Source organism: Scophthalmus maximus, chromosome 1 (assembly GCF_022379125.1).
Source record: "Scophthalmus maximus strain ysfricsl-2021 chromosome 1, ASM2237912v1, whole genome shotgun sequence".
Lineage (NCBI taxonomy): Eukaryota > Metazoa > Chordata > Actinopteri > Pleuronectiformes > Scophthalmidae > Scophthalmus > Scophthalmus maximus.
In genome coordinates this window covers 23,787,501-23,806,468 of record NC_061515.1, presented here as the reverse complement: position 1 = coordinate 23,806,468, position 18,968 = coordinate 23,787,501, and the positions used below count along the sequence as shown (strand labels likewise).

Genomic DNA, 18,968 nt, shown 5'->3' with positions numbered 1-18,968 from the left:
AAGCCTGTGTCCTCCTCTCTCCCCATATGATCAGCCGAGAGCAAACCTGGGAATTTGTAGGACCCAGCAGACCTCCCATCCCCCGGCTTCACCTGTTCGCGTTCACATTCCCCCCCCAGCCCCCCCCCCCCCCCCCTTTTTTTTTTCTCCTCCACTTGGGATTGCCTTCCATCGTCCCATGGACAATGACCAAACCCCTCATGCCGACAACAATGCTGTCGTACGTGCTCTGCAGCCTGCTGATCCTCTCCGCGACGCTCGCCGGCGCCTCCCTGGCCGAGATCGTGTTCCGCTGCCCGGGCTGCACCGCGGAGCGCCAGGCGCTGTGCCCGGCGCTCACCGAGCTCTGCGCGGAGATCGTGCGCGAGCCGGGCTGCGGGTGCTGCCCCGTGTGCGCCCGGCAAGAGGGCGAGATGTGCGGCGTGTACACGCCGAGGTGTGCCACCGGTCTGCGGTGCTACCCGACGCCCGACTCGGAGCTTCCCCTGGAGCAACTGGTGCAGGGCGCGGGGCAGTGCCGGCGCAAAGTGGACACCGAGACGAGCGCCTACAGCCAGGAGCAACGGGAACCAGCCAGCGGTCAGTCACTCCACTGGGGAACCTGCTTTCCCTCTATCAATTTTTAATGACATTGTCTAGACTGCAGCCGGAGGAGTAGAAATAATGCAATGTCACGAAAGGCTGTCCCAAATAGGGGAAGGCAATAGTGGAATTCTAGTGATCACATTCCCCTTGTATGCTTTAATGATTTGCGCTGCATGTGCGCCATCCAGCCACTATTGGTTTATTGGATCATCCTGGGGACCTTTGTCATCAGGATTTGAAATGATCCAGACCGTCTGTACTGTCTGCACGTTCTGAGTCGTGCACATCTCTTCAACTTTACCAAGTGTTGCACGAGGAGGTGGTCCTTTGCACCCCTGTCCAACTCTGTGCAGCAACAGACCTGTTTTAAAAGTGCTGCGAGTCACCCTGGTGTGCACAGGGTGGGATGTGAGAAACAAAGGGGAACAAGTTAACCTCAGTTGTGCTCCGAACACATCTGGCCCCTCCATTGGCTTCTCAGTGGTCCTATATCGCCTCCTCAAAAAAAAAAGAAAAAAGAAGAAGAAAAAAAAAGAGAAGAGAGGTAGAGGAGAGGTAGTGGCCTGCAAAATTCCCAGAAGTTGTTCTTGCTGCGATGGATACAGAAAACATCACAGTATTGATGTTGATATTTCCACAGGGGGGTTGGAGAGGAAGAAACAGAGAGAGAGAGAGAGAGAGAGAGAGAGAGAGAGAGAGACAGCAGCAGGAATGCTGCATTGATTGGAAACGTGGACTTTAGGCTTTGACCAGGAGTAACTATGTACTACTGTTGACACTGACTGACTGGGTTGCCTGGCTGGACGACGAGCTGGACATACGAGGACGTATCCGGTTTGTTTTTAAAATCAAAGAGGGTTGACAGGGAAGGCCAAAAGCACACAGCCTCATTTATTGGCTGATTGTCTTCAGGGCTGCAAAGCGCACACACAGTCAGGGAGAGTAGTGTGTGGAGCCGGCCGGGGTGTGATTTCTACCCATTTCCAAATCCATGCTTTGTCAGGGGTTACCTCCAGACTGACATGTTTATTTTGGCACCGAACCCGTAGAACACAGAGAAACTACTGGAGGCGCTCAGAGTAGCCCTGTTCTCCGCGAGGACTCCAGAGCATACTGGCGAAAGGTCGGAAGAAGCCTCGCGACACGTTTATGGTATAATAATCATCCCCGATAATGAACTACTTACCACGTTTGAGCACTCTTGTGCCAAACAAAGATCTATTTCTGTAGCCCTCCTCGAACAACAACAGACAAGCAATAAAACAGGCACGAATTGGAGAGTTACATAAAAGCAAGACAGGGAACAAAATACATGAACACATCATGTAAAGGCTTGGTTGCAAGGAGGACATTTGTTAGACGTCACAGATTTTTTATCTTCATTTTTTTTACCCCTCGGGTTTGTGTCAGGCTGTGCTCCGGCTTGCAAGCTGAAAAGACTGAGACATAGTTAGATGTACCAAAAAAAACCCCAGTAAAAGCTCAGAAATGGGCTCTGAAGGCTGAACGCGGCGCTGTTTTGGATAAAAGCCTTGCTGCTGGAAGAGTGATTTCTGACAAAGACAGGGAGTGTTGCAGTAAGTGGTCTAAGTGGAGTGCACACAGCCTCCTCAAGGTTAAAAGAAAATGAAAGAAAAATGTATTTTTTTCATCAAAGTGAGGATGAATCGGCCCTGGAGCTTTTGCAGTTCTTCATTTGGCCCTGGTTGAGAGTCCACCTACTCGATTTCCTGCAATAAATTCCTCTCAGATACACAGCGAAAGCCAACAAAAAACAAAAAGCCTGAAAGAAAGCCGCTCACAGTCTCTTTTGGAAAACTGGGAGCAAACCCTTTTCATCTCTGGATCTCCTTTGTTCCAGGAATTAAACTGCAAATGAGAGAATAAAGGTGATTAATGAAGTGGTTGTATTCAGTTGGAAAGGGGGAGCAGTGACTCCTGAACTGATGTGACTCCTACTGTAGGGGGAAGAGTCAAAGGATGAAATACTGCAGCTGCTTCAATGACAAACCCCAACAATACTGGCAATACTTAACAATCTAAATTATAAACCTCTGACAAGTGACACCAAGGGAATGACCCTATATCCTGTTTTTGAGGAGGCATTTATACAGATTTTACTGAACAAGAATCAATCTGATCTGGATTGATTACCCAGAGCTGCAATGACAGCAATCTCTGATCTGATCCCTGAGAGGTCAAAGGTCAGAGCCAATATTCCTTTGACCCTATAGGATGATCATACAAGAGCGACTTAGAGACTTAGAAGTGGAGTAAAACAGAGGAAACAAATCTGTCAGAGGAGGGAGGTGTCGGGGAGAGTGAATGGGGGGGGGGGATCACAAACTTGAGGAGGAGACAAATTCTGTGATTTTGTTTTTTGGATTCAAACCAAAAACTTTTATTCAGCTCAGGATGAAAAGTCACTCAGGACAAAGCAATACTTTTAGGTTTAAACACGTGAAAAACCCTCAATGATATAAGAAACCCACTTAATTACTGTCAAATAAAGCCTGCGCTCATGTTTTATTAAGGTTTTGGAATGAACTAATTGTGCTTTGTCCTTATTTTTAATTAAATGGTAATTGGTTGAAATATACTGGCACCGCAGTGGCTCATTTTCTTCGCTGGCCAAGACCACGGGGAGTTTTTTGTTCACTGTCAAATTGTCGAAGCAGCTAATTACTGCATATTAGTATTTCCTTAATTACAGAACAGATATCGCCTTGTGAGTGCGTGGAAAAATGTCATGTTTAGCTCAGCAGGTAGTTTATTAGCTCCAGGCCAAACTGAAAATTCGCTCATGATAGACTCATGTTCTCGATGAGTTGTTTTGTCTGTTAAAATGGTGAAAACTAGCTGCTATAATCTTCAAATGCATTGTTTTGTCCAACCTGTGGTGTAAAGCTCAAATGCGTTTGATTCACAATCATACGTGACAGAGGAAATCATCATATGTGAAGCGAAAACAAGAAAATGTTGCCATTTAAAATTTATTGTATTCCGATCTCAAGATTCCTGAAGGCACCTCGGGAGTAATATTGCTGACGCCACGGTTTTGAGGCTACGGAGTGTTTCCAATAATTTCAGAGAACTCCTGTGCACTCTCATTTGCTCCACGTCCTCTCCCTGCTTGTTCTTGTGCGAGAACATACTGTACATACTGAGTGCATTCATCAGCGTCTCCGGATGAAGTGATAGTTGCATTTACAGCGGCACCACATGAGGTGAAGTCTCGAAGAAGAAGAGGATCACAAATTATGCCACATCTGACCTTTTCAGTTTTTTGCACCAAAACCATTGAGACGTGGACGAAACCGTAGACCGTCGTAGAGGATGGACGACATGACAGCTCCCCCCCCCCCCGAAAAAAAGGCCAAATCATCTTGGCTTTTCTCAAAGTTGGTTTCTGTCATTTTAGGTAGATCTCATCACACTGATGTATGTTCGAGTGTTCGAGTTTCTGGTAAGTTTGGTTTTAGTTTGATATTTGATGCTATAAAGACAAGTGGGACCTCGATACCACACAATGATCACTGGTGATCAGACTCTGTGATATTTTAGCTTCCTTTTTGTACAGTTGGAGGATGTGGAGACGTATTCTCCATTTACCGTACAGTAACAACAACGGACTGTGAGGCAAAAACTGAGCCCTGTCTGGTCTTGATTTCAATGTCACACTTTTTGAAATGGCTTTTCTTTTTTTCTTTTTTTACACGTGTTTTTGAATACAAGAACCTCATATCTAACAAGTTTTCATGGCGTATGTAGAATCCTGCAATGAATTCAGTCTGATGGAAGTTTGACGGTGTCGAGCCAGTGGTGATTGTCGGCAATTTGAGACCATGACGATTAATAAAGGATCTACAATTTCAGGGCATTTCTGCGACGTATGGAAAATAGGAGGAAGGAAATGACATGTTCAGTAAATAATGGTAATTCCAAGATATAAATTATCTGTGTCGTGTCATGAATTATTAGCTGAGGCTTCCATATTTTTATCTCCCTATCTCCCATCTCCCTATTCAAACTAACACACACGTGTCACATGTTACCTCTCACTGTCCATATCTGGACCCTTGCATATCACCTGAATGAGAAAAAGTGATGCAAATGCAATGATTCCCATATTTCCTGTTAATTCCCGGAACAACCCTTCATTTGTTTGAAAGTCTGAACTTTACCCAAACCTTTACAGATGCAGTTTTGTGTGTTGACAGCGAGAAGGGAAGACCCAAAGAAGTTTTGCGGTATCATCATGTTATAAGAGTTGTAACTAGGAGGGAAATTGAGGTGGAAAGGATGGGGGTAGAAAAAGAAAAAAAAACAACCCTCCCGTGCCATCTGGCTGCTGATATAACATTGTTAGCTAACAAGGGGCATTCCTGTGTACCTGCGGAGGCGTCCAGACAGAGCCCGCAGGACTGAAATAGCTCTGAGATAATCCCCCCCTCCACACCCCAGGATTTCTCCAAAAAACAGGGGCATTTGTGCCATCTCTCCCCCCCCAGGCATCGACTTCACGTGTACTCGTGCCAAGAATCTCCTCGTGCCTATTGAGATCCAGGATAACTTCCCACCCTCCTTTTCGGTCAAGGGTGATCCGAGACAACACAAACACTGTCTGAAATGCTGATGACACTGGACAAATGCCGTTGCAGGGGGGGCGTGGCGATTTAATAGTTTCACACGGCAAGATAAAATATGGGAACAATTGAGACTCTGTTTCTTCGTATCCTTTTCTCGATGAAAACGTTACCAACCAGCAAATCGCTCAACCGATGTCCTGGAATCAATTCATTAGTTGTGAAGGTATTTCCCCGCTTAACAAAAATGTCGGTGGCACTAGAGGAAAGTGTCTTTATGCGTTGAAATTGTAATATTTGCAAAAGGGGACCTATTTCATTTGTTCCTCTGAGAATGAAATAAACTGCATTTAGCTGCACAGGGGATAGGAAGAAGGATGGAGCCTTTATTTACTATTTTTCCAGAGTCTAAATTCTTGCCGACCCCATCTCTCTTTGGCTGCCATGGCCTTTCGAAATGTGCGTGAGTGGTCAACACCTTAGAAACGTGTTGTTGACATTCTGGAGGCGCAAGGCTTTCGCCCGGCGACTGACACATCACCAGTGTGATCAAATAGTTGCCCCGGGGCTTTTCAGGCTGATGCCCCACACGTTCGACGTGTTCCAGCTTGCCTCAGCCCATGTCCTAGTTCAGGGTCCCGTACAATCGTCCCAGAGTTCACCCAGCAGTGCCGGCATTGAGCAGAGTTGCCTGGTCTTGGATGCCGCGGTGTTTGCATACGTGCCAGAGCCTGTCCAAAGCTTGCTCGTAGATGACTGTTGCGGGCCAGAAAGCCTGGAAGGTAAACACATCTGCACTCTGCTGAGTTTGTGTTTCTAGGAAAACAGTCCCACAAGGCCTTGTAATGGATGATGGACTGCAGCTACTCGGCACAGTGCCTTTCCGAAACTTCGTAAGTGGCACATGACCTATTTCACAGTTCTGAGGTGTGTTAAGGGGAGATGTTCTTTTTCTCTTTTCATTTTTACAGGTTTCTACATTCCTGTATTTAAAGAGACAGTTTTTCCCCCCTGTTCCCGCTGCCAAAGAGTCAAATTAAGTCATGAAAGCCACTCTAATGTCCTTGTGTGCAGTCTGGGAGCAGAATCCAGAACCAGTTCATGACTAGTTCCAAATTACTGGACCCACCGGCCTCGGAGCTTATCAGTTCCTTTTGTTGACATTTGCATGTTTTTCTGACAATGTTATGTCAAACCCATGCGTCTATGCTGCAGGAAACTTGTGCTGGTGTTATAGTTGTGCTCCCGAGCGAGAACAGCATGAACTCTACTTTAAGTTGTACACTGGGCAGATTCATTTCTCTGTATCCTGTCACAATAGCTTACTATACTGTGAATCTTTTGTTTTCGTTGTTCATTTTTGTCAAGTGATTATTTTATCTTCCCTTTATTCTTAACAACTGTAACTGGTTTCAACCGTAACCCGTAACATTCCTTCTCTAACCCTCACTGTGATGTCTGTAGGTGTCTTAACTAGTGGTAGCTTGTCCATTTTTTTGGTCTCGAGCTCACAATGAGCATTGTCTGCCATCTTCACCGTGAAAGAGAAGAAACATAGAAATACAGTGCAGCAATTATCAAGCTCTGTTCCTCATTTTGTTCTCGGGAAGTAAAAGTTAATATATCAAAATTTAAGATTGTTTCCTTGACCAAGAAAAACTGAAATGACAATGAATGCACGCCGCTTTTTTCCTCCTGTCTGATTGATACATATAATGAGCTAATAAAACTTGCGTTGATGCTGACAATTTGCATAGGCAGAAAACTGATCGATCCGAAGAGTCGGACCGACAAGCAGAATCAATAATGGCCTTGGTATTACTAAATCACCATCAATGCAGTATGAGTAATTTCAAGTTACAGCTAATTTACGACTACATGACAGCTCACTCATAAAATTGAGGGGTTGCTCTAAACGTGGGACAGGCAGGTAAAGCAGGTCCAACTTCCTATTGACATCCAACGTCTTTTGGGGGGCCAAGCTAAGCAGCTGTAACATAAGAAAGACATGGCACCAACAAGTTTGTCCGACTACGAAACAATCCATGGAAACGTGACGGACCGAGAACGCCGACGTGCCCACGTCTTTCCTTTTTCAACCCTTTTCCATGCTCCACGACCCGGCCAATGCTGCCATTTGCTCAGTTGACCAGAACCCGGACAATCAGACGTGACACTTCTGGCCTACGTGCCATCTGGGAATTCGACATGGATCAGATATAGAAAGGAAGCCTCTCGGGCCATTGTGCGGAGATTAATTCAAGCAGTAGACTGGACAGTCGGCCTGCTGCTCTGTTGATACTGCTGATCCCCAGCCCACCGCTGCGGGACGGCTTGTACTGCAGAGGCCAAGTGCCCCCTAAAAGTGGGGTTCTGACCCTCTGTGTTTGTTTGTGTGTGCGTGCGTGCATGGACATTCAGGTTGGAGATTGCTGTTTTTCTTGCTGACAAATTGTCCGTCCATGTGTGTGTTTGTCTGCGCCCGGACTGTGTACTCGAGTGAACATCTCAGGTTTCCTCAGAGGAGTGGTTGCGACGGCGCTGCGCTTGGATACTGCGAGGATTATGTAAGACAGCAAAACAACAGTCTATCTGTGCAGTGTGCGAGCACACAGACACACACACACACACACACACACACATTTGAGCGCACACACACGTGAGCTCACACCTGATTTCAGTTGACCTTTGCCCCTTTTTTTGAGGAGAAACTCGGTCTTCAAAGACAAACCAGAGAGAACACAGTGGAGCGTCATTCAGGGGAACTGAAGTCCAGCAACACCAGATCTATCTGATGGCAAAAGGCGCCAGCACCTTGTTATTACTTCGTTTGGAATTTCCTTTCTCCCGTTCTCTCTTAGGCCTTTTGTAATCATATTCTACAACCGGATGTCAAATTTACCTCTTGCAGAGCGCAGAGAATGTCTCTCCAGTCCACTACCAGTAACACGCGCTTTCATTCTCTGGCCTACAAAATGCCTTTCCACAAGTCTGCACGTTACAGCTTGACCCTTGCATAACTGTGAACTATCCACTTACTGGCTGACTATGTGACCTTCTCGACTGTCTGCACTTATTTCCCTTCTTTCCCTTCAGGTGTGAAGTACATGCTCTCCCGCAAAGATTCCGTGAAAATAAACAGTCTTTCAGCGAGTATTTTCACATTTTTTGAAACATTGTTCTTAGCTGCCAAATGGAGCTACGGTGTGATCATGTTGCTTTCTGAGGAATTTACATCATTCAACATCTTTTTTTCTTTTTTTCAACTAAAGTCCACTGGTTTGGAGTGACACTCCTCCTCCACACCCTCCCCATCGACCCTGGACCCCAACCCAACCGCAAAGTATGTTCTGTTGTCAGAAACAACATGTTGGGTTGGACCTGATGGCCTCTCACACACTGCTTCCTCCATCTCTTTGAAAAGAGCCTTTTTAGATGGATGTCAGGACTCCGGGGAGAGACAGAAACAGGACATACCATTCATTTGTTGTTGGTTACAAGCATTTGAAAGTTTGCTACGCTATTAAGTCTGAATTCCTTGTTTTAGTTTTCTTTTCTTTTTGATGGTTTTAGAGGAAAAGCACTCCCAAGTGGCATTCCAGACACTGAGCCACTCAGTCGTTGTGTCACTCGGTGCTGACCAGCGTGAGGCTGGGGTGAGAGGGTGACTTGATGTCACTCACACCATTTGATGTAATGAAACACATATTCCACCCCAGTGTTATTAGACGGAACACGATTAGCACCGACGAATTCATCATGTGCTCTTCCAAATACAAGTTGTAAAACGTGTCGAGCTTCCAACATCTGATGATATTAACTGCAACGCTCGTTCATCGCCACTTTTAACATCTGCTTATGAAACCAAATCACAGAACTGGGGGGAGGAAAAAAAGCAGCCATGGAAACCTGACGGTGACTAAAGTTCAGCCGTGGCAAACATTTCTCAGCCCACAAGCTTGTTAGCGGAGCTGCATGTGGTTCCTTGGCTGTATGAGAAAGTGACTCATTTGATTGTGCCGATGCAACCCGGGGCACCGTAACTCTGGTTTGGACACATCATACCTGTGTCCAACCCCCCGAATAAAAAACAATTGTTCATTAGTGAAACAAGAAATATACAACATACCCTAAATCGAATAAACAAACAAATGTTAGGGAATGAAAGCCATGCATGGAGATTTGTGCTGTGGATGTCAGCTGAGAGAGAGCTGAGCTCATGAATCAGCTTTTCCTGGAGGGCCCATGTGCGTCTGGATCAGCTGATGACCTCCCCCATTTTCATTTGGACCATTCACTTGACATAGTGGGAAGAAAATTGATAAAATTGCTTAAAAGCCTTCCTCAAAGACATCGTGAGTACAGATTATTGAACATAAAGTGGTCCCTGTAGGCGCTAAACATTTGCAACATGGACTATTACCACAACCAGAAGAGAAAATAAGTTATTTGGGGTTTGAAGCATCTCGCGTTTCTCTGCGCAGTCGCTCAAACAGGAAGCAGAAGTTGTCATTATATTGTCCTCAAGGAGTTGAGAGTGCAACGCAGGGTCAGATTCACCTCTGCGGCTGCATGGTCAAAGTCCACCTCTCCTTTTTTCCCACAAACCTTTTTAGCAGAGCAGCACGCACTGTTTGTCACACTGAAAAATGATCCGTGCAATTCGGAGCTGGTCTCGCCCCACTTCCAAGGCCCATCCATTACCAGAGTGAAGGCAGGAGGGCAGCAAAGTGGCTCCGTGCACGGAGAGACAGTCCTGAAAAGTCACAGGTTCAGTGCTTTTCAGCGGCCAGAGTGTCCATCAAAGTGTCCTTTCCTGCCCTGTTCAATTTCTCCCCGGCACTTTAATTAAAATAAATCGACCTTAACCATTTAGATTTTATGGAGATTTATGCGGTGTCTCCACAAACTGCAGGTGAGGCCGCGGAGCCGCTGCCCGAGCAAGGCGTGAGCGACATCCCGGCCGTCCGGAAGCCGAGCAAAGAGGCCACGTGGCTGGGACCCAAGGAGAGCGCCGTACGCCAGCACAGACAGGAGATGAAGACCAAGATGAAGACCAACAAGGTGGAAGAGGTGAAACCTACTCGGCCCAAGCAGGTGAAGCAAAAGCAGAGCTCTCTTTTTTTTTAATGTTTAAGACTGGGAACAAAATGCATTTACTGTATATGTTCATATTGATGTGAGCTAAAAACATCTGATTTAACAGTTTGGGTTTGAGCACTATCATCTGAGAAGTAGGGCTGCAACTTCTTATCAGTCTTATCAACTATACTCTAATATATAAGATTTTCTTTATTAAGTATTAGTCATTTGGTCTGTAAACCAAAGCAAACCAGAAAATGTCATCTAAGAGGCTGCAATCGGTTAATTTTTGGGCGTCTTTAGGTCATAAAATCACCTAAACAATCAAAAAAGTACTAGAATTGTCAGCCGGATTAACTTGTGATTAACTGATGAGTGATCGAACAAGCTTGTGCCCTTTGCATTGCGTGAACTGCCAAACAAAATCAGTGAATTGCTGAAGACGACAACGTGAAACCAGCGCTGGAGTGGGCTGAATCTCCCTGAGACCACCGAGGAAGGAGAGGAGGAGGCGCAGTGCCGCCTCCCTCTGGTGCAACGGCCGTTCATGTTTGGATGCTCCCTTGAAATGTGCTCCGATTTCATATTTGAAGATCAGTCAACTGTCACCAAACTTACCGCAGAGTGAATTTATTCTCGGTGGGGAAAATACAGTAAAGACCAAATCATAATTTTAAGGGTTTTAAAACTGTCATGGCACAAAGAAAATGCTATTTCCCCAGGGTTTCTATTCAAATTACACACCCTTCAATCAAAAGACAGATAATTACTGACCTTAGATACACCTGATCTGCTCTCTGCATCCTGCAGCTCTGTGCCGTTTCTATCCAGAGCCCCGTGGTATTTTCCAACCGCCATTAAAAATCATTTTAAAGGTTATTGCTCGACGAGAAACTTAATTCTTTTGTGTCTCAACGGGACATTTGGCTTCGCTGGATTGTGAGGTCACTGGCAAGAAATCGTGATTCATACGCTCATTACAGAAAGGGCCTGTAGCTCTCTAGGTTTACTGTGTGTGTGTGTGTGTGTGTGTGTGTGCGTGTGTCTTTTTCTTGTGCGTGTGTGCATTTTATGAGTTTTAATGTTGTGTGTCAAAAATCGCCGACTGCTTTGCAACCACATCTTAGTTTTCGATGTGCAATGGAAGAGTTTCATGTTGTGTGGATGGGGTTTTGCTTAACCTTTTTTTTTTTTTTAATAAAAAAACGAAAAAGTTATATATAAAAGATACTTATTACAGAAAAAAAACATTTAACCCATGTGATCTCGTGGTGCTAACACACACACAGGAGTTGCTGTAAACATGACTGCCCGTGTTGTTTTTGCTTTTTTCCAAGACTCAGTGTCAGCAGGAGCTCGACCAGGTCCTGGAGCGAATATCTAAGATGCCCTTCAGAGATAACAGAGGTCCCCTGGAAGACCTGTACGCCCTGCACATCCCCAACTGTGACAAGAGGGGGCAGTATAACCTCAAACAGGTGACTCCAAGCAATTTGGGAATGGGAGGGTGGTAAGCAGAGAGGGTGTATCCACCTCAAAATATGTAAGTGTTTAATGAATAAAATTCACACCCCTCTCACTGCTATTTCTAGGAATTGTGTTCAATATTCTTGATAATGGCAGAAAAGTCATTTGCATAGCATTTGTTTCCATTAAAAGTCTTTAAAAGTGACTTATTCGAAGGTAGGACAGATATTAAACATCACAATAAAACAGAAATAAACAAAAAACACTCCCATTTTTGTTACAGTGCAAGATGTCTCTGCACGGTCAGAGGGGCGAGTGCTGGTGCGTCAATCCTCACACCGGACGACACATCCCGTCGGCCCCCACTGTGAGGGGCGACCCCAACTGCAGCCAGTACCTCAGAGAGCTGGAGCTGGAGCTCCCTGACATGGCCCAGATATAGTCTGACATGAAACATAAAAACTAAAAAACTACAAACTTGGGAACAAAGAACATCTGAGTAAGCTATGTATTATCTCTCTGTGTGTATGTTACTAGAGTTCATTTGATGACAGTGACGTTTAAAATCTTTGGAAAAGTATTAAATGATAGAGTCAATTTCTATAGGATGCTGATTAATTTAGGGGGAGCGATAGACACGGGGCTCCTTTTCCTGGTAGATGTTCAGAAGACGTCAGTTGGAGTGTCAGGGTCTTTGCTTTACTAATTGTGACTTTGCTCAGATTTGCTATGTTGTCAGTGTTTTGTACTGTATGTGTTGAAAGGTTCCACATTTGCTGTTTTTCCGGCGTTGTTTTCTTGTCCAAGCTTGCAGACTCACTGTTTTACGCCTTGTGCTGTGCTGTCGGCTTCGAGTGCACCTGGCTTTTAATTCACAGTTTAATACTAAATGTGAGCGCGCATTAAGTGTTCGGCGCTCGGGAGGACGCGACTTTAGGCTGCATAGTGATTAGCAGATGAAAAGCGCCATTAAAATTGTCATAAATTCAGCCTGTGCCTGTGTTTTTTTTTATTTGAAGACCTGTGCCAATGTACTTTATTAAAATAAAGAATAGTTACGTTAAAGAAACAAGTATAATTGTTTTTCCACAAAAGAAGGCTGAACTGGAGCGTGCTTTAAAAACCCCTTTGATGGAGATTTATGAACATGCAGCATCAGTTTTAAAATCATTTATCCTGAATGCAGCATCATCAGGAGTAAGATTTAATCCTTCGTGATTTTTTTTCAACCAATGGAGACTTCCTGACATTCTTAAAGCTGCTCTACTCCTGTGTTTTTACATTAGGAATGTGTCCCAGTGTAATGTGAAAGGTGCGGCTTGTAGCTGACAGGTCACCATCACCCAACTATCCCCAGCTCTCCGGAGCAATTTAGTGTATTTTAACGCACTTTGTTTTGGCTGTCTATATAATCTATATAATATGCTGTACATGTCCAGCGCCAAACTGTAGACACACACAGTTGGTGGTGAGCTGGCGAACACTGGAGATGTCAGATATTTCAATCAGAAGTTGACATAAAACGTGCAAAAGGAGAGGACCGACATTCTCCCATTCACGAGGCGTACACGAGTGTTTCGACAGCAGAAAACCACCTGCATGCAGCAGCGTCAACCGGGCCTTTAAGGTCGCAGAGATAGCATCTGAGCAGAGTGTGCACATTTAAAACAAAAGTGCAGACGTGCATTTTACGTTAGTACATGAGCTTTATTTAAATAGTGATTTGTAGTTACAAAAAAAAGAGTACATCAATTACACTGCTGATAAATATTTCACCATAATGTTCACATTAATCTTTTTTTTTTTTTTTTTAAAGCTGAGATTCTGAAATGATCAAACTGTCACTGTTGTGTCACGTCTTTTAGAATCTAAAGCATGAGAGAGGTGCTTCATTAGGGAAGAACAGGCTGATGAGCCCCTGTCCAAGCTCCTACTATCACAATGGAGTGACTAGACACTGACATGTCTGATATTACACGAGGCATTGACTGAACAAAAAAGGGATCTATACCTAAATATACTTTTACTCTGTCATCATTCGTTCAGAAGTGCTTGACTGGAAGATCTCATGCTCTCATCATTGTCTGCAACCGACAACCATGAGAACAAAAAAAATCCGTCAGACCACCTGAAATTGTTTTTCCTCTCTTTGCGCTGGATCCTCATGCAAATTGAAATTCAAAGTGGCGCGGGGCAGAAGGCACTTGAATTTCCATACAAACTCGGCGACCTTGCTCTTAGCGGGATTAAAGGAACCGATCAACCCCTGAGAGCAAGTGGCCATTTGCCTGTGTGGTGGCGGCGACGACCCCCTGCGCGTGGAAAAATAAACAACGCCTTTGGGGGGCCTTTGCATACGATTTGTGTGGGAGCTGTGGAGGGAAGTGCACGGCGCCACGTTTTGCCGGCCGGTAGCTTGTGTACGGCTGAGAATTGACACCAGAGCTTTTTCACGTTGAGAACTATAAGGGCATGGTACATACAGTATACACACACATACAGATCATACACTCTCAGGAGCATACACACACACACACACACACATCCACACACTGTAACTACATTTACAAACAGTGGATGCAGTTGTCAGGACTGGAAAAAAGGCCTTTCAAATATCTGACCTGTCACAGTACACTATATCTGTTTCAATCACGAGTTGGGCATAAATCCAACAAAGAGACAAAGCTTTCACTACCAACTGCTTCACCGGCGAACATCCGGTTTGACAAGCAGAAGCTCTGACGGTGGCCGAACGATGACGACGCTTCAGAGCAGGACTGACGGAGAATAACAAAATAAACATCTCTATCTGGAAAACTAAAACATTTCCATAAAATCACGAAACAGCATGCAGTTGTGAAATTCCTCATTGAATTAACGATTCGTTGCTAAATTTCTAGGGATTTTTTTATGGATGGATTCTCGGGGTTCCGAGCACAGACTTCGATCTAGTTGTTCTGGACAAAGCTGCATCATTCATTGGTCCCAGCAAAGAAGGACTGTGCTCCGTGACATTGGGCTGAGGGCAGGATGAAATGGCATTCACATGATTAACAATCAGGAAAACATTGCTAATGTCTGCTAATTGTCCAACTTTCTGTGTTGATCATCGAAACAGAAAAAAACATATTGATTTCAGCCACATTGTAAATATGTCTTGTCTCATGATTTCTGAGTAAATTTAGACTTAGACTCAGCACACAACACATTATCTATATCATACAAATATATATATATATACACATATATATATATATATATATACTTCTCTATTATCTATGGATATAAAGAGAATGGTACACGGTCAGTGGGGAGCCAGGCCTACATGGGCAGACCTTCCTCTAAGTAAGAATTTCAGTTTGGCTCCCCTTGGAAAAACAAAACGAAACCAAAAAAACAAAAAACGATAATGCAGTCTGTCACACCTGACCATATATAAGCATCTGTGCCATATTCTCCAGACTGGCAGTGATCAAGTGTGCAAAGCTTGTTTGGCAGGTTTTTTAGCAGGGGGGTTCGACGAGCACGGCTGCTCTCCACTCTCATTCGTTGCTGTTGGTGCTGCTGTCGAGATCTTTGCACTGCAGGTCTCCGCCAGCGTAGTTGATGCCGGGGATTTTCACGCCGAACCGGTCGACGCACCAGCAGATCCCCCTTTTACGACCACGCGAGGGCTTGCACTGCGAGCAAAAACGTGGTTAGAGGAGGATCACAAGCTTGTTTTTTTTCAGAATTTCTACTACAATGCGTGATTTGTTCATCTGCTGGATCAATGCCGTGACGTGAGAGGATGAATCCATACCTGTTTGCGCTTGAAGAAGCCCTTCTTGTCACAGTTGGGGATGTACAGAGTGAGAGCAAAGACCCGAGAAGTGTCTTTCATACTCTGAATGAGATTATCCAATCTTCTCCTGCAGGGCCCCTACACACATATACACACACAGAGACACGGGATTGAGTGTTTGTGTGATCGCAATTTGTACTCGTACACCAAAGTTAAACACTGTGACTCAAAATAGCCCCTGAAAGTTTGTGCAAAGTGCCAGAAATCAAGAATACGGCCGCGGGAAATACCCGCACTAATTAGAATGTTTGGAATTCGGCAATTTCACTCCGTTCACACCGTGTTGTCCCGTGTGGAGGAGGCCCTGCGGCGCGACTTGGCGGCCACTTTGTCAGATCTAGCCTCTCAGCAGTGTGCAAGTCGAATAAAGCCAGAAGAAGCAGGATGCAGCATGTGAGATTTCTCTGCTCATTCGGACCAAATAATATGGTAAAAAAAAAAAATTGCTCAGAATCTCCATTAGGGAATCAAAACGAAAAAAACCCAACTTCCTTTAAGAGCCACTTCACTTACAAACTCGGGGTCCAGTTTATCCAGGCTTAACGGTGAGAAGTCCAGGTTGCTGGCGGGCCCCAGCCTGGCCAGCTGCTTCTTGCGGTCCTTGGCCTGCCTCATGGCCTGGGCCTTCCGACTGCTGATGTGGTCCCTTCCATATAAGGGCACCTTAGTCTGGGGCACCATTGACTCAGGGACGGGGAGCCGGGCGTCATCGTGACTCTCGTCTGACAGAGGGGACAAGGCCAGAGAGAGAAGGTGACATGTAGATAGACACGTTGTCTTGTTTCTAAATTCACTCAAACACGTGGTTTGGGGTTATGAGTTCTGATAAAGGGGCTGAGCAGAGCCTGGTTGCGCTAATACTTTGAAAATTCATCTGCACTTTTCTTTTACTTTTCTTTTACTTTTCTATTCTGGGTGCGTCGGTGCGACCGCCACCTACTGTCGGCGCTGAAATGGCTCTAAACTGGAGGACTCGCATGTATCTCTTGGCAAGAATGTGCATTATATCGCACACATGCTCGTGCACGCACAGATACAAAATCAGCTCCCACTCCTGGTAAACTCGGATTTGATAAATGAAGTCTATGCCAATCGCGTGGTTTCATTTCACGATGAAGACAAATCCCTAAAAAGTCACTAAAAAATCTGGTTACAAAAATTCCTTTCAATTTTGTTATTGCTTGAATTAAATTAAAATATTCTAATTGGATTAAATTGAATACGCAATCTAAAACTATTATTAGTGTGGGGATTATAGATTACAGTGTAGTCCAGCTGCAGTTAGCTGAATCTCGATTCACGCAGGATTACTATATTGTCGGTAATTTACACGAGGACTTTATAGATTAAAATAACCAATCACAAACAACTTCATGTCCAAAGATGTAATTTTAGTCCTGTGTGAAAAGGGCTTTCAACGCACTTTTTCTGTTGCTTTCAGAAGATTGCTTGAGGAGGGGTCAAAGTCAAAAGCACTGTGACGGCTCCCACCTGGAAATGCACCTATTTGAGTGGCTAAAATTAAAAGAAGCAAAGCTGAGCCGATGGGGGCACAGGACACGAGTGTCCAGTTTGGAAACGTCACGGCACAACGCGATGATTTCACTGCCCCGGCTAGGTGCGTATTTAGCACAGTTGGTGGCCACCGGCCAGGTTCGGACTGGATGTGTTGACACACTGGACAACAGAGCCTACATTTATGGTAAGGTGGGTTGCCAGTTTGGGGTATATGCAGACCAGGGGTTTTAAAACTTTTATAGCCAGTGACCTAAATGAGATATTTAGTCTCCCCCTGGCACCCAGGCCCATGAAAACATGCTATTACACTTGTCATGTGGCGAGCCACCAGAAACAGCCGCAGCCCATTTTGGGTCCCAACCCCCATAGGAGCCCTCATGTACATGTGCCTTTCATCTGTGCAAAAATACAGCTCCTTGCAAAATACTGGGGGGGGGGCAGTCGCACACACAGTATTACAGACCTCAGCCCTCGGCCCTCTCCCTCGTCCCACCCTCTATTCATGCGACCTGTGAACTGATGTTCCTCTGCGTTTATTGCTTTAAAAAACGTGCATTAGCCTTGTACGGGTCCTAAGCCACAGTTGGCCCATTTCCACTGCAATGTCACGCACTTTGTTTGCGTTTCATTTTGGCAGATTTTAAAACTCATGCATATAAACCCCTCCGCTTTCTGCACTGACGTGATCGCTAAGCTACTAATCAAACTCGGTGGTGAAACAAGGTCACTGCCTCGCTGCAAACGATGCTTAAAACCTCCCCACCTCCCCCACAGCGATGACGAGGAAGAGCACAATGATGTCATTGCAACCCCATAATGACAGGTTCTGGGAAAAACCAGGAGAGATTCCCCCTCCAGTTTCCTGCTGACAGTTTATTTTCTTTTTCCGCCAGCGTAAGTGCAATCAAGCCCTCACTTGCTAATCCTCGAGCTCGTCTAATCTGACCTGTGCTGATGGATCACGTCATTCATTTCTTTTTCTTTTCTTATTCTCCACCAGCTCCCTCAGCCTCATGTTTGAATTGGGAGACGCGATGAACCTTAGTCCTTGCTTCTTTCCTTACTTGCTTCGCCCTTGACTACAGCTCACACGTTCACGGCGTCATGGGCCCTTGTGAGATTGACAAAAATGCTGCTAAAATTACAAAATGCACAGCTCCGCAGCGGTGCACGAATGCAACGGTGCAAATGTCGTGTTTCAATTATACCGGGAAATGCATATTTAACCTTTTATAAATACACAGTGGGTATGCAAACACCTTTTGGCTTGTTCAATAAACATACTCAGCTGTGTGTGAAATGCAATTTTTATGAGGCGTGTGTTTATCAGCGAGAGCGTTGGTTCGGTTTAATTTATGTGTGGAGTAAAGCGCCGAGCAGGAGATGCGGATTTAATGGAGCTGAAGCTAGCTGACGGGCAGAGCGACGTGGGTAGGAGGGGGTGTGGGGGTGGCGGAGGGGGGGGTCGGTAACCCACGCTCAGCCTGTATTCTGCTGAATCACTGCACAGCCTGAGCCTGCCTACAGCACCGAGATGGAGATAGGGAGGCAGGGAGGGAGGGAGGGAGGGAGGGGAGAGGAGGAGGGAGAGACCGACAAAGAGCCCAGGGTGGGACTTACAAAGAGTGGTGGGAGGGAGGGAAGGTTTGGTCTGGGAAAGGGAGGACAAGGGAAGGGGAGACGAATGGATGATTGGAGTGTTTTTTTGTTTTTTTGGGGGTTATACAATAATTTCTCAGCTGCTGAGCTGCTCTCGAGGTTTAAATGATCTTAACCAGGTTGAGTGCGGCCAAAGCCAACTGACTACATCAAACAGCAGAAAGGGAATAAGATGATGATCTGGTAAATGCCAGAGTGATCTCTGGGGCACGCGCTTATCTTTGATA

General features: G+C 45.2%; 2 protein-coding genes across 2 annotated transcripts in view; one reads left to right on the top strand and one right to left on the bottom strand.

Annotated features, from left to right (window-relative positions):
* The first annotated feature begins 141 nt into the window (after positions 1–141).
* On the top strand, positions 142–12,709 carry igfbp2a (insulin-like growth factor binding protein 2a). The gene is made up of 4 exons (XM_035629975.2): positions 142–579; positions 10,087–10,268; positions 11,591–11,731; positions 12,004–12,709. Exons 1-4 carry the CDS (start codon positions 186–188, stop codon positions 12,160–12,162), a joined length of 876 nt encoding a protein of 291 aa, XP_035485868.2. The 5' UTR covers positions 142–185; the 3' UTR covers positions 12,163–12,709.
* A 697-nt stretch (positions 12,710–13,406) lies between these two features.
* Positions 13,407–18,968, bottom strand: part of igfbp5a (insulin-like growth factor binding protein 5a) — a 7,959-nt gene continuing 2,397 nt past the window's right edge. The window contains exons 2-4 of the mRNA XM_035629977.2: positions 16,078–16,286; positions 15,523–15,642; positions 13,407–15,400 (exon numbers count right to left, since the gene is read on the bottom strand). Of these exons, the coding sequence (XP_035485870.1) occupies positions 15,263–15,400; positions 15,523–15,642; positions 16,078–16,286 (467 nt within the window). The 3' untranslated portion in view covers positions 13,407–15,262. The remainder of the gene's footprint in view (positions 15,401–15,522; positions 15,643–16,077; positions 16,287–18,968) is intronic.

Bases quoted from the DNA above. Each gene is read 5' to 3' on its own strand.
- igfbp2a (XM_035629975.2), top strand. From the start codon at position 186: ATGACCAAACCCCTCATGCCGACAACAATGCTGTCGTACGTGCTCTGC. The intron at 580-10,086 runs GTCAGTCACTCC...CACAAACTGCAG, and splicing joins GCAACGGGAACCAGCCAGCG to GTGAGGCCGCGGAGCCGCTG. The intron at 11,732-12,003 runs GTGACTCCAAGC...TTTTTGTTACAG, and splicing joins GGCAGTATAACCTCAAACAG to TGCAAGATGTCTCTGCACGG.